The sequence below is a fragment of the Oncorhynchus clarkii genome, chromosome 24 (assembly GCF_045791955.1).
Source record: "Oncorhynchus clarkii lewisi isolate Uvic-CL-2024 chromosome 24, UVic_Ocla_1.0, whole genome shotgun sequence".
In the NCBI taxonomy this organism is placed as follows: Eukaryota; Metazoa; Chordata; class Actinopteri; order Salmoniformes; family Salmonidae; genus Oncorhynchus; species Oncorhynchus clarkii.
This window is the reverse complement of record NC_092170.1, coordinates 28131929-28146931: the sequence shown is the minus strand read 5'-3', so window position 1 is coordinate 28146931 and position 15003 is coordinate 28131929. Positions and strand designations below refer to the sequence as shown.

At 42.7% G+C, this 15003-nt stretch overlaps 1 protein-coding gene across 2 annotated transcripts; it reads right to left on the bottom strand.

Moving 5' to 3' along the window:
• Positions 1–7339: 7339 nt before the first annotated feature.
• LOC139382443 (glia-derived nexin-like) lies at positions 7340–13707 on the bottom strand. Of its 2 annotated transcripts, none has more exons than XM_071126495.1 (9): positions 13479–13707; positions 11541–11843; positions 10993–11220; positions 10563–10760; positions 9381–9579; positions 8879–8976; positions 8420–8506; positions 8177–8260; positions 7340–7913 (listed from the first exon to the last, which is right to left on the bottom strand). In XM_071126495.1, the coding sequence occupies exons 2-9, from the start codon at positions 11809–11811 to the stop codon at positions 7876–7878; spliced, it is 1203 nt and encodes a 400-aa protein (XP_070982596.1). In that variant the 5' UTR covers positions 11812–11843; positions 13479–13707; the 3' UTR covers positions 7340–7875. The 2 variants fall into 2 exon arrangements, with proteins under 2 accessions (XP_070982596.1, XP_070982595.1); XM_071126494.1 differs by having other exon boundaries at positions 13379–13695.
• Positions 13708–15003: the final 1296 nt, after the last annotated feature.

The window sequence follows — 15003 nt, the reverse complement described above, 5'->3', positions numbered from 1 at the left end:
TTGCTTGTCCTATGTTGCTCTGCGTGTACTCACTGCTCAAAGATTATCTATATTGTAATTGTTTTTAATAACCTGCCCAGGGACTACGGTTGAAAATTAGGCGGCTGGTTAAAACCGGCACTTTTACTGAAACGTTGATTAATGTGCACAGTCCCTGTAAAAATAAAATAAACTCAAACTCAATCAAACCAGGGTCTATAGTGACGCATCTTGCACTGAGACGTAGCGCCTTAGACCGCTGTGCCACTCGTGAGCCCACTACCGGTACTTACAACAACGCATCAACAAATTATTTCTTCACTGTTTCATCAATCAGACAGAAACCATTTGCATGCTTGTCAACTAGATTCAATGACCAGTTCAATGTACAATGTCCTACATGCAACAAAGCAAACACCACCTCTTCCTTCCTAAATTGAATCTTGGTCCACCAACCTTTCTTTGGAGGGCTCTGTCCCATCTATCATAATGGCTTTAATCTTACATTTGGCCTAACTTCTACCCAGTGGAGCACGAATATCCATTTTACAGTGCATTCAGAAAGTATTCAGACCCCTTGACTTTTTCCACATGTTGTTACATAGCACCCTTATTCTAAAATTGATTAAATATTTTTTTAAATCATCAATCTACACACAATACCCAATAATGACAAAGCAAAAACAGGATTTTAGAAATGGAAATATATGTTTTTCAACTGTCCATCCAAAGCCAATGCCTTGTCTACTAGGGCACACAACTCTTTGCTGCTGTCACTGTTATGTGGTCACACTTAGGGAGAATCTCAACTGGTTTGCCAACTCATCCGTCCTCTCCTCAACATCTTTTGAAAAGGGTCAAAGGTAACCGAGGAGAGGAAATGTGGAAACAAATAAGCTTGTATGAAATGACTCTTTATTCACTTCTCTCCCATCACGCAAACTGTGTTTACAAGGGTGGAATCCCAAATTAAATCTGTAACAAGGTAAAAAAAAAAAGACATTTAGATAGTTGTGCTAGACATTTTATAGATACAATTAAAAGTAACACATCGTTATTAAATATGTGCATGTTTTTCTTCTCCGAGTAAACAACAGCTGATTCGAAAGAGGTGTGGCAGATTTCAAAACTCTTCTGAGAAGGACTCAACAGGATACTCTTGAGCTTCCTCTTCTTCTTTGGTATTATGGCGTTTGCACATTTTGTTTGTGCATACCGCCACCTAATGTGCTTGGTCGATCATGTTACATTTTGTGATGCAAAAACAAAGGGGGGAAAGGATAACAATTGCACCACCAATGAACCATTAAGCATCTCCAATCCAAAATTAAATCTAGAATCAGCTTCCTATATCGCAACAAAGCATCCTTCACTCATGCTGCCAAACATACCCTCGTAAAACTGACCATCCTACCGATCCTCGACTTCGGTGATGTCATCTATAAAATAGCCTCCAACACTCTACTCAACAAACTGGATGCAGTCTATCACAGTGCCATCCGTTTTGTCACCATTACACTACCCACCATTGCAACCTGTATGCTCTCGTTGGTTGGCCCTCGCTTCATACTCGTCGCCAAACCCACTGGCTACAGGTTGTCTACAAGTCTCTGCTAGGTAAAGACCCGCCTTATCTCAGCTCACTGGTCACCATAGCAGCACCCACTTGTAGCACGCGCTCCAGCAGGTATATCTCACTGGTGACCCCCAAAGCTAATTCCTCCTTTGGTCGTCTTTCCTTCCAGTTCTCTGCTGCCCATGACTGGAACGAATTTTAAAAATCTCTGAAGCTGGAGACTCACATCTCCCTCACGAGCTTTAAGCACCAGCTGTCAGAGCATTTTACAGATCACTGCACCTGTACTTAGCCTATCTGTAAACAGCCCATCTATCTACCTACAGTACCTCATCCCCATACTGGTATTTATTTATTTATTTTGCTCCTTTGCACCCCAGTATCTCTACCTGCACATTCATCTTCTGCCGATCTACCATTCCAGTGTTTAATTGCTATATTGTAATTACTTTGCCACCATGGCCTATTTATTTCCTTAACTTACCTCATTTGCACTCACTGTATAAAGACTTTTTTTGTTTTATTTTGTTCTGCTGTATTATTGACTGTATGTTTTGTTTATTCCATGTGTAACTCTGTGTTATTGTATGTGTCAAATTGCTGTCCCTGGGAGGGGTGCGTCACCTGAGTGGGTTGAGTCACTGATGTGATCATCCTGTCTGGGTTGGCGCCCCCCCTTGGGTTGTGCCGTGGCGGAGATCTTTGTGGGCTATACTCAGCCTTGTCTCAGGATGGTAAGTTGGTGGTTGAAGATATCCCTCTAGTGGTGTGGGGGCTGTGCTTTGGCAAAGTGGGTGGGGTTATATCCTTCCTGTTTGGCCCTGTCCGGGGGTGTCCTCGGATGGGGCCACAGTGTCTCCTGACCCCTCCTGTCTCAGCCTCCAGTATTTATGCTGCAGAAGTTTATGTGTCGGGGGGCTAGGGTCAGTTTGTTATATCTGGAGTACTTCTCCTGTCCTATTCGGTGTCATGTGTGAATTTAAGTGTGCTCTCTCTAATTCTCTCTTTCTCTTTCTTTCTCTCTCTCGGAGGACCTGAGCCCTAGGACCATGCCTCAGGACTACCTGACATGATGACTCCTTGCTGTCCCCAGTCCACCTGGCCGTGCTGCTGCTCCAGTTTCAACTGTTCTGCCTTATTATTATTGGACCATGCTGGTAATTTATGAACATTTGAAAATCTTGGCCATGTTCTGTTATAATCTCCACCCGGCACAGCCAGAAGAGGACTGGCCACCCCACATAGCCTGGTTCCTCTCTAGGTTTCTTCCTAGGTTTTGGCCTTTCTAGGGAGTTTTTCCTAGCCACCGTGCTTCTACACCTGCATTGCTTGCTGTTTGGGGTTTTAGGCTGGGTTTCTGTACAGCACTTTGAGATATCAGCTGATGTACGAAGGGCTATATAAATACATTTGATTTGATTTGAAATTGCTACGCTTTATCTTGGCCAGGTCGCAGTTGCAAATGAGAACTTGTTCTCAACTAGCCTACTTGGTTAAATAAAGGTGAAATAAAACATATTCAATTAAATATTAAACACCACCAACTGACCCTCCACCTCTATATCACTATTAAACCCCACCAACTGACCCTCCACCTCTATACCACTATTAAACCCCACCAACTGACCCTCCACCTCTATACCACTATTAAACACCACCAACTAACCCTCCACCTCTATATCACTATTAAACCCCACCAACTGACCCTCCACCTCTATACCACTATTAAACACCACCAACTAACCCTCCACCTCTATACCTCTATTAAACACCAACTAACCCTCCACCTCTATACCACTATTAAACACCACCAACTAACCCTCCACCTCTATTAAACACCACCAACTAACCCTCCACCTCTATACCTCTATTAAACACCACCAACTAACTGTTCACCTCTATACCACTATTAAACACCACCAACTAACCCTCCACCTCTATACCACTATTTAACACAACCAACTAACCCTCCACCTCTATATCACTATTAAACCCCACCAACTGACCCTCCACCTCTATACCACTATTAAACACCACCAACTAACCCTCCACCTCTATACCACTATTTAACACCACCAACTAACCCTCCCCCTCTATACCTCTATTAAACACCACCAACTAACCCTCCACCTCTATACCACTATTAAACACCACCAACTAACCCTCCACCTCTATTAAACACCACCAACTAACCCTCCACCTCTATACCTCTATTAAACACCACCAACTAACTGTTCACCTCTATACCACTATTAAACACCACCAACTAACCCTCCACCCTATACCCCTATTAAACACCACCAACTAACCATCCCCCTCTATACCAATATTAAACACCACCAACTAACCCTCCACCTCTATACCAGTATTAAACACCACCAACTAACCCTCCACCTCTATACGCTATTAAACACCAACTAACCCTCCCCCTCTATACCACTATTAAACACCACCAACTAACCCTCCACCTCTATACCACTATTAAACATCACCAACTAACCCTCCACCTCTATACCACTATTAAACACCACCAACTAACCCTCCACCTCTATTAAACACCACCAACTAACCCTCCACCTCTATTAAACACCACTAACTAACCCTCCACCTCTATACCTCTATTAAACACCAACTAACCCTCCACCCTATTAAACACCACCAACTAACCCTCCACCTCTATACCACTATTAAACACCACCAACTAACCCTCCACCTCTATACCACTATTAAACACCACCAACTAACTCTCCACCTCTATACCACTATTAAACACCACCAACTAACCCTCCACCTCTATACCATTATTAAACACCACCAACTAACGACTCCACCTCTATACCACTATTAAACACCACCAACTAACCCTCCACCTCTATACCACTATTAAACACCACCAACTAACTCTCCACCTCTATACCACTATTAAACACCACCAACTAACCCTCCACCTCTATACGCTATTAAACACCAACTAACCCTCCCCCTCTATACCACTATTAAACACCACCAACTAACCCTCCACCTCTATACCACTATTAAACATCACCAACTAACCCTCCACCTCTATACCACTATTAAACACCACCAACTAACCCTCCACCTCTATTAAACACCACCAACTAACCCTCCACCTCTATTAAACACCACTAACTAACCCTCCACCTCTATACCTCTATTAAACACCAACTAACCCTCCACCCTATTAAACACCACCAACTAACCCTCCACCTCTATACCACTATTAAACACCACCAACTAACCCTCCACCTCTATACCACTATTAAACACCACCAACTAACTCTCCACCTCTATACCACTATTAAACACCACCAACTAACCCTCCACCTCTATACCATTATTAAACACCACCAACTAACGACTCCACCTCTATACCACTATTAAACACCACCAACTAACCCTCCACCTCTATACCACTATTAAACACCACCAACTAACCCTCCACCTCTATTAAACGCCACCAACTAACTCTCCACCTCTATACCACTATTAAACACCACCAACTAACCCTCCACCTCTATACCCCTATTAAACACCACCAACTAACCCTCCACCTCTATTAAACACCACCAACTAACCCTCCACCTCTATACCCCTATTAAACACCACCAACTAACCCTCCACCTCTATTAAACACCACCAACTAACCCTCCACCTTTATACCCCTATTAAACACCACCAACTAACCCTCCACCTCTATTAAACACCACCAACTAACCCTCCACCTCTATACCCCTATTAAACACCACCAACTAACCCTCCACCTCTATTAAACACCACCAACTAACCCTCCACCTTTATACCCCTATTAAACACCACCAACTAACCCTCCACCTCTATACCACTATTAAAGACACCAACTAACCCTCCACCTCTATACCACTATTAAACACCAACTAACCCTCCCCCTCTATACCACTATTAAACACCACCAACTAACCCTCCCCCTCTATACCACTATTAAACACCACCAACTAACCCTCCACCCTATACCACTATTAAACACCACCAACTAACCCTCCACCTCTATTAAACACCACCAACTAACCCTCCACCTCTATATCAGTATTAAACACCACCAACTAACCCTCCACCTCTATACCCCTATTAAACACCACCAACTAACCCTCCACCTCTATACCCCTATTAAACACCACCAACTAACCCTCCACCTCTATACCCCTATTAAACACCACCAACTAACCCTCCACCTCTATATCCCTATTAAACACAACCAACTAACCCTTCACCTCTATACCACTATTAAACACCACCAACTAACCCTCCACCTCTATACCACTATTAAACACCACCAACTAACCCTCCACCTCTATACCCCTATTAAACACCACCAACTAACCCTCCACCACTATTAAACACCACCAACTAACCCTCCACCTCTATACCACTATTAAACACCAACTAACCCTCCACCTCTATTAAACACCACCAACTAACCCTCCACCTCTATATCCCTATTAAACATCACCAACTAACCCTTCACCTCTATACCACTATTAAACACCACCAACTAACCCTCCACCTCTATACCAGTATTAAACACCACCAACTAACGACTCCACCTCTATACCACTATTAAACACCACCAACTAACCCTCCACCTCTATACCAGTATTAAACACCACCAACTAACGACTCCACCTCTATACCCCTATTAAACTCCACCAACTAACCCTCCACCTCTATACCACTATTTCATACCAATTAACCTTCCATCTGTAGACCACTATTTAATCAAATAAAAATCACCACCCCATTCCACTACTTTGACCCTAACAACACCTTCTGTTCTACTCTGACCCTGGCAACCTGAACCTGTCTCTCGCACCGGGCCCTTCTGATCCCCAGCAACATGGGCACCCCCACAATAGACAAAGTTTTTCCACTGATACTGCACATTCCTTTGTCCCATGCCCTCATACACACTTCTCACATCTTAGATTCTCCCTCCTAAACACTGTTTCAACATGACCATAAGCTTGGCATCTGAAACACCTTAGTGGGTTCGGCACAAATGCTCTCGGGATAACTGACATATCCTAACATGACTTTATCAGGTAAAGGCTGCTTCAAATCTCAAAAGGACAATGTCTTCTCAGTTTCAACACCGGGTCTGTGTCACACCAAACTGTGGGCGTCACAGACACAGGGAATTTTTTATTTTATCCACCTCAACGCCACCCCGGTAAGGCTCGGACTCAGAGGTCTTTACCCCACCTGCCACCACAGGTAATTAATTCTCACTCGGTCAGGTTCAATTTCTGAGCCATCAGAGACAGAAGGATACATTTTGTACTTCAACATCTTCTCCTTCTTCCTCGCTGTCCATAATCACGTCTATCTGTTCACCATGCTTATGCCATGCCTTCGTCCGCTATACTGCTTTCGGGAACACACACAAAGAAGGCCTTTCTTCAATACCCATCTTATCTCAATTTACTAGTCTGCCTATCTCTATCCTGTCCATGCTCACAAAACTTTAGTTCACATGACTCTTGTGCTTCATTGGTAGAATGAGGCGAGGATGCTCCTCCATTCGCCTACTAATTAATTGACACTCTCCTCAACCACTAGATCACTTGTGTCGTTTCCAGGTCACGGAGGAGAGGGGATGAAGGAGTCGAGGAGAATACTGTATTTTTCGCAAATGAGAATCTCCCAGTCGAATGCACATCAAAGGTACTTTTCAATAATAGAAGGTACCCTTTACATAATATGAATTTACTTTATAGAAAGTTTTGTATATTTGAGACAACAGAAAGGATGTTTATTTAAAAAATAAACAAGTATTGGAAACAAACAGAGTTTAATGCCTATCAAAACATGGGTTTGAGTGACTAAATTAAGTCAGTAACTTGGAGTGTAACTTTCCAATCTTAAATTGAACATGCAAAATCACCAATAACATGAATTCAAACTGAAATGTACTCCATATAATATACACATTTGACATTCAGGGTCATTTAAAAAAGGTAGCAAATCATCTAGAAAGGATAATTAAACACAATGGAAATGTCTCATTGGCAGAACACTATATTATGGACCATAATAAAAGTAAAATCAAATGCAAACATTTAAAAGAAATAGCATCATAATATGTCCACATTGTCCACAAATACAAGTCTTTGAGTACGACAGTGTGGATTTTGTTTGTGTGCAAGTGTGGTATAGGTGTGCTTGCATGTGAGCAAGGAAGTGTGTGCTGTGTATATTAAAAATGTATTATTTTGAAGCTCGGAAGGCACATTCCAGTGAAAGGGATATCTGCAGGCAGGAAAGGCTCAAGGCTGATTGACCTGGCCGATGAAGAGGATTGTACCTGAGGACCAAGGAAACAACAAGTAATTCTACAGAAAATAGAAGAAAATTAACATAGTCAACATATCAATAAGAAAGAAAAACAAAGACAGAATATGACCAGAGACCAGAATTTGACCTGACATGCGTCCCGATTTATGTCATGTCAATTACACAACAACTAGTGATCTTTGCCAAAGAGGATACCAGTCTTTTGAAGCCATTAGAGTATATTCTAAAAGTAATAGAAAAATGAGAGATTGACAGAGAGACAGCATGCTGTACCTGTTGGGTTGTGCCGAATGAGGAAGAGGAAGGGTCGGTCTACGATGATCCAAGGTGGAGAAGACCTGGCCATTAAGATGGCAGCTGGAGAAAAATTAGAAATACAAATGAAAACACTTAAGTCTTCAACCTGCCTGATCTCTAATATTCAGAGAGAATATCCACACAGATGCAAAATCCAATTCACACACACTAAACTAAATACAAACAGAAACCAAAATGACTAAACCAACAACCACTCACTCGTAACAGCTGCTGCTTTAGTTCCATCCTCATTGATCTCGATCTTGGCCTTCTGTAGAGCTTTAGATATATACACAGGCTCTGTACCTAAGGGAAAAGTTAGATGACAAAATATTAGTGCTGTAAAGTTCCATTGATTAAAAACAATGTCCCACTAGGTGGCGCTAAAGGACAACTCAATTATTATGCACACTAATTCTGATCCATAATTTAAGGAAGCCTGCAGAAGATGTCAGTAGTAAAGAACATCTTATGCTTTATCAGCACTTCACACCAGACAGTTAGTCATGAATCATGGCTATTTGGAGATCTCACTGCAGTAAACAGTCCACAATCCTTTCATATATTAGCTCCAGTCATTGTTGTGTCAAGTCAGACAGACCAATGATTGATACACTGTCAGAAAGAAGACATTACAGTTCTATGTGATATTTGATTTATGATCCCAGTGCCACTCACTGAGGTGTCTGAAGTCGGCCTTGCCCTCATCAAATAGGATCGTTATCCCCAGGGCTGAGAGGGAGGCTTGCAGGTCCACTTCGGCCTCAGCAGTAAACCTAACACACACACACACACACACTGAGCCTTTCCTTCAACAATTAGTGGAGACTTTTCATACACATAACAAATAGAAAGATTGCACAATGTTGTACCTAGGAGTTAGTCATTTATGTGTGACATTTGATGAGTGTTAGCAGGTGACAGGAAGTGCTTCCTGTCAATAAAAGAGCTAGGAATGGGTGTGTCTTGTCTTTGACCTGACCCTGCAACAATACCTGGAAGTTACCTGGTCATTGGGATGCAACATTACAGACACGCTTCTCTGTCATGTAGTGGGCAATAACATCAGCTCTATACAATATATTGTTTACCTGCAATGTGTTTAGAACATTGCACCCTCCTGTACAGGATTCTGGGTAAGGGTTTTTGAACCAGTGAGTGGGTTGTGTTTGGGTCTTACTTGGGCAGCAGCAGGCGGACCTTCCTCTGGTGCAACAGCTTGGTCCAGCTTTGTACTGTGGCTGTGCTGATGTGAGCGATGACATCACCTAGGGGCGTGTCCTCCTCCGATGGCAGGGCGATCAGCATGCTTATGCTGTTGCCGTGATATGGTAGTTCGATGACCTTATAATTCAGCCCTTGGGGTGTGCTGGCCAGACCTAGGAGATGAGGGGTCAGGGGTGAGGGGTATTCATACCGTAGGCTAAGAAGTGTTACTGTATTCATGGTCCACCTGAAGTTCTGACATTATTCAACACCTTTGAGGATAGTCATCTTGTGAATAAATTCTATATCTCTCATCTATAGTGACATTAATATGTTTGTTTTCTAGTCTAGTTTGGCTTTAGTTGCATAATGAGAAGGATGGAGTTTGTTGGTTCCCAGAAAAATCTGTGGTGGGATATGGCAAGACAAAGACGCCAAAACCACAGTGATACCGATCCAACAACACAATCATTGACAGGACTATATACAGTCATACTGTGAAACAGCCATAAAACAAGTAATCAAAGCTGAACTCCACATGTTGTCATAAAGCAACAATGTTTCCCATTATTCACAAATATCAAAAGTGATTTAATCTGTCATTTATGTCTGAGAAGTATACTTGCCTAATGTGTTGTTCTGTAACATTTTCTCTGTAAATAGAGGGTGGAAATGATTCCCAAGAGCAATGTTTTACTGCAGTAATTTTATTCAAGAGGTTTTCCCAATTTATTCTCAGAAATTAACTAGGCACGTCAGGGAAATAATCCTAGACCGTCCAGAGAGTAGCTATTCTGTGCTAAAACTGCATTGATAAATATCCAACTCGACTACTCTTAGGCCGACATGACAAACTCACGTCACATAAATGGCTAAACTACAGTCAAGATGGAATTGTGTGGTCTACAGCAGACAGTATATCATTTCACACACAGGTCAGAATATTAGCCCAGTGAGCAGGTCAGAATATTAGCCCAGTGAGCAGGTCAGAATATTAGCCCAGTGAGCAGGACAGAATATTAGCCCAGTGAGCAGGACAGAATATTAGCCCAGTGAGCAGGACAGAATATTAGCCCAGTGAGCAGGTCAGAATATTAGCCCAGTGAGCAGGACAGAAGGGTTCAGAGTGGTGTCTTAGGTTTAGAGCAGAACTCACCAATTTTGAAGACCGACAGCTGGGACATCATGGGGACCTTGTATGAATTGCCGTCTCCCGCGTTGAAGGTTCTCATCTTGGTGTTTTCTGTCTGGAAGCGGGACTTCCATAGGCCTTTAAAGTAGATGGTGTTGACGGCCACCAGGCGGGTCAAAGCGCCATCCAACATGTCTGCCTTGACCAGAGTGGGGATGTGGCCTGTAAATGAGAACACAACAGTCAGAAAAATGTATCATTCCAACACCAGTGACACACTGACCAAAATAAACCTTCAAGTTAGTGACTTCTATTTAATGTAAAATCATCACAAGACCTAGTTAAATCAAATCTGGTTCTACATGAATGTAGCCTAATTACATACCATTAGAGATCTATGGTCATTTTTTTATTGACTGTCCAACAGTAACTCTGAATCCAGTTGGAGTCTCACCTTTGGTCTGGTTGTTGACCCAGACGTTGATTGTGGCTGCAGCCGCCTGGGTGTCAGTGAAATCCAAGGTCCGGCTCTCACACTGGAAGTTGGCCCTATTGGAGGACATGAAAGCCTCCTCCATAGGGAAGCCCTGCTGGGAGAACATAGCGTTGGCGATAGTCACAATGTCCTGGTTGGACTTGGCCGTCAGCATCTTGTGGAGCTTTTTCAACATCTTATAAGGGCCTGGAAAGAAGAATTGGGGAATTTTAATGAGATATGTTGTGATTCTCTGAAAACAGTGTCGTTCCTCGGGGAAGGAGTATGACTGGCAGTAAACAGGTACAGTAGCATACGCTCGTGTACCTGTAGACTTCCAGTCATTGCGTTAAACTAGTTAGCATTGGCTCACAAAACTACCACGCAGAGACATAAAAATGGTATCTATGAGTTCAGCGGACTGTGGGCAAGTAGAAAAGTGGCTTAATTGCCAGAATCTCACATTATCCCTTTAATGAGAGACACTGGATGAGGCTATGAAAGGACTAGTATTAAGGGAGTCTTACCATTCTTCTTGTAGCGGAGTGCTGTGAGGAGCTGCCTGCGGGTCTCTCCGTGGGCGCCTGGCAGCAGCATACCCAGGATGGATGCCACACCATGGGGGGAGAGCACCACATTCTCCTGGGGTCTGGAGCGGGCCACCTGCTGGAACACCTGGAGACCCAGGTCGGAGCCACGTTCGCCATAGGATGGGGTGGAGGGGGCCTGGGAGATCACCCCCCGGTGGCCACCCAGGGTCACCAGCACACACATGCAAAGTAACGAGGGGAGGCCCATCTCAGGTCTCACTCACTGATTGATTGACCCACCTGGAAGAGGGGGAGAGAGAGTAATGGAAGTCATTTGCATGTAGGATTATGACTCACTGTTGTTCACCACAATCCAAACAGAGAGCAGTCTAGCATGTCCTTCTTCCTTATGGTTTTGACAGGAGCTACAAGGTCCTGTGCCCCTATGGCACTGGCTTCAGTATCACCATTGTCAAGTGAAGTGTTAGTCATGCTGTCTAAACATGACTAATAGACACTGTCAGGCCCCAAGACCAGCACCAAGTAGTGCACTACTTATCCTGTTATTGGCACCTTATTGCCAGTCTCTCTATAGTTCATATAAAGTCAGATAACATTTTTAGGAGACCACATTAGCTCTAGCCTCCTTCCTGTGGAAATACTGGCTTTATGAATTCAATTATGCAACAGCTTGCAATAAAACCCAGACAGCCATTGTCTCAGTACAGAATGAGAAACAGATGTGGTGGGTTAATTATATTATAAAAAAAATAGTGGTCTAAGGCACTACATCTCAGTGCTAGAGGTGTCACTACAGACCCTGGTTTGATTCCCGGCTGTATCACAACCAGCCGTGATTGGAAATCCCATAGGGCGGTGCACAATTGGCCCAGCATTGTCCGGGTTAGGGTTTGGCCAGGGTAGACAGTCATTGTAAATAAGAATTTGTTCTTAACTGACTTGCCTAATTAAATACAGGTTAAATAAAAATAATTAAAACAATTGTAAAGAGTTGCACAATGGCCTACAGTATATCAACTAAGTTACCATGCTAATCTTTGGAATTCTGATGTTCCTTGGGATCTTTAATCCTCTTCACAGTTACTTTATTCTGAAACAAAAAGTAGGCTACTGACAGATACAGGACAAGATAACCCAACACCAAGCCCAATCTTGACCAGGAACTATCAACAACACTCAGTCATAGCCTCCTGCAGCAGAGGAATTTAAGGGTGGTGACAACATATCCCTTCCTCTCCTCCACAAGTTCATTAAACTAACTCCAGTTCAGACATGTACAGACTGTAAACTCCTTCAGAGCTCTGTGTGTGTTGGCTAGGAAAATGTAGGCTAAAGCCTGCCCTACTGTAGGCTATTCAAAACAATTGGTTACAAAAATGAAGGATGCTAGTCTGGAAATGTGATTAAAGAAATGAGATGACAAGCAGCCTACTAAATCACCTTGACATTTACTTTGAGAAACACTATCCATGACTGAAACAAAAAAACAAGTATAATTCTGCATTTCAGTTATGGAAATGGGTGTAGGCTTTGCTAACAGTACAGTAACCGTGAAGTCGAGAGAATGAGGATATGACCCAAGTGTTGACCAATAATGATCATTGTTTACAAAGTAGCTAATTAGAATACATCCACTTTGAAGAGTCGCACTAGAAGTTAAATCCATCCTGGCTGGCAGCAATGTCACTCATCTCTCTCTAACTATACAAAGAACATAATAGGTAGGCTAGCCTGAAACATAGTTACATTGCCATATCCTACATACATTTTTAAAGTGTATACCGCGTCTCCATGTGGAGATAGTAGATCCTTACTTGAATAGTTTGGATTTAAACGGTCCAAAAACGTTATTTGAGCATACAACGTCTCCGGTTAGTAACTCAATACAAATACAACACCAGCCTCTCGAGTTACCAGAAGAGTGAATAGCAAGGCACAAGGTCTCCTTCGATGTTTGTCCCAAAGGTAAAGATTCTGTCTGACACTTAGATTATAATATGGAGGGTTTTGGTGAGTTGAACTCCGCCCTCCCGACAGTGAAACTCGATTCGGGAAAAAACAACGCAGAAAGTGACAACTTGCAAGTATTTAATACTACTACTAAATTAGTAGCCTGCTGTCAACAGGAAGTGACAAAGAACATGTCGCGCAACATCGAATAGTCCTTGTTATTTAACGGTTAAAAATAACTGTCTTATAACTGTTAGCCACCATTTGTGATTTAAAATGGTTCATGTATTTCATTTAGCTTTGTGTATGTGATAGGTGGTGGGTGCCCGATTTAAAAAATGTGCTTAATTGCCTTTACTCATTTTTGTTAATGCACACCCAAGGGAGGTGTGTGTTCTCACCCAGCAATGACATGTCAGACCCAGAAGAGAGTGTTTGTAACATAAAGTTACAAGTAGCCAACTCAAACTTCACCTCTCCCCCACTCAATATGGAGACATTGGAAGACAGCTTGTATTGTAAGTCAATTGCCCCCCGTGGTCCCTGTATGGGTCCCCCAGATAACTGTTGGCAGGACAAAAGGACCACCCGGTGCCTCTGTTCACCTGTGTGCTGCCCAAACACACAGACACAAACACACACACACACACACATACATACACATACAGGAGGGGCCCTGCCCTGGCTCAGTTATACCCCCTCCACCATAATAAAAATACATGACTATTTAAGTGTTAGTGAATGTATGGGGAATTGAGTTAAATAAGAGGGAAGGTACATGTAATCAATAAGGGGAGGGGGAGTATGAGGTTATGAAAGCAGGTGAGGGAGGCATCATGTCCTGCTCAAAGGCTGCTGAAACTAGAAGCAGAGCAGATCCTGCAGACTGCACAGTCATGTATGCTGATAACAGATGCTCAACTGTTGGTTATATCTATAGGAGATATTGGAGCCCTTTCTGTCCTTCCCTTTAATCGACCCGTACTGTATATTTACAGGTGTTATTAGAACCATCTCTGTCCTTCCCCTTTAATAGACCCTTACTCTATATCTACAGTAAATATTGGAGCCCTCTCTGTCCTTCCCTTTAATAGACCCCGGAGACATAGCCTTTGCTCCTCTGCCCAGGTGGAGACTTCAGGGGCCTTATTTATAACTCTTGCATAAGTTTCACACTGAATTTCAGCATGCACCATTTCAGAAAAGTCTGCCAACAAATGTATAAACTTGGGAAAATCCATACATACAGTTGAAGTCGGAAGTTTACATACACTTAGGTTGGAGACATTACAACTTGTTTTTCAACCTCTCCACAAATTTCTTGTCAACAAACTATAGTTTTGGCAAGTCGGTTAGGACATCTACTTTGTGCATGACACAAGTAATTTTTCCAACAATTTTTATTTTTTATTTCACCTTTATTTAACCAGGTAGGCTAGTTGAGAACAAGTTCTCATTTGCAACTGCGACCTGGCCAAGATAAGGCATA

Coding starts and splice junctions, on each gene's coding strand:
- LOC139382443 (XM_071126495.1), bottom strand. CDS start 11,811: ATGGGCCTCCCCTCGTTACTTTGCATGTGTGTGCTGGTGACCCTGGGT. Junction 10,761..10,992: donor GGTCAACAACCAGACCAAAG/GTGAGACTCCAA, acceptor TCTCATTTACAG/GCCACATCCCCACTCTGGTC. Junction 8,977..9,380: donor GTCCGCCTGCTGCTGCCCAA/GTAAGACCCAAA, acceptor TGTGTGTGTTAG/GTTTACTGCTGAGGCCGAAG.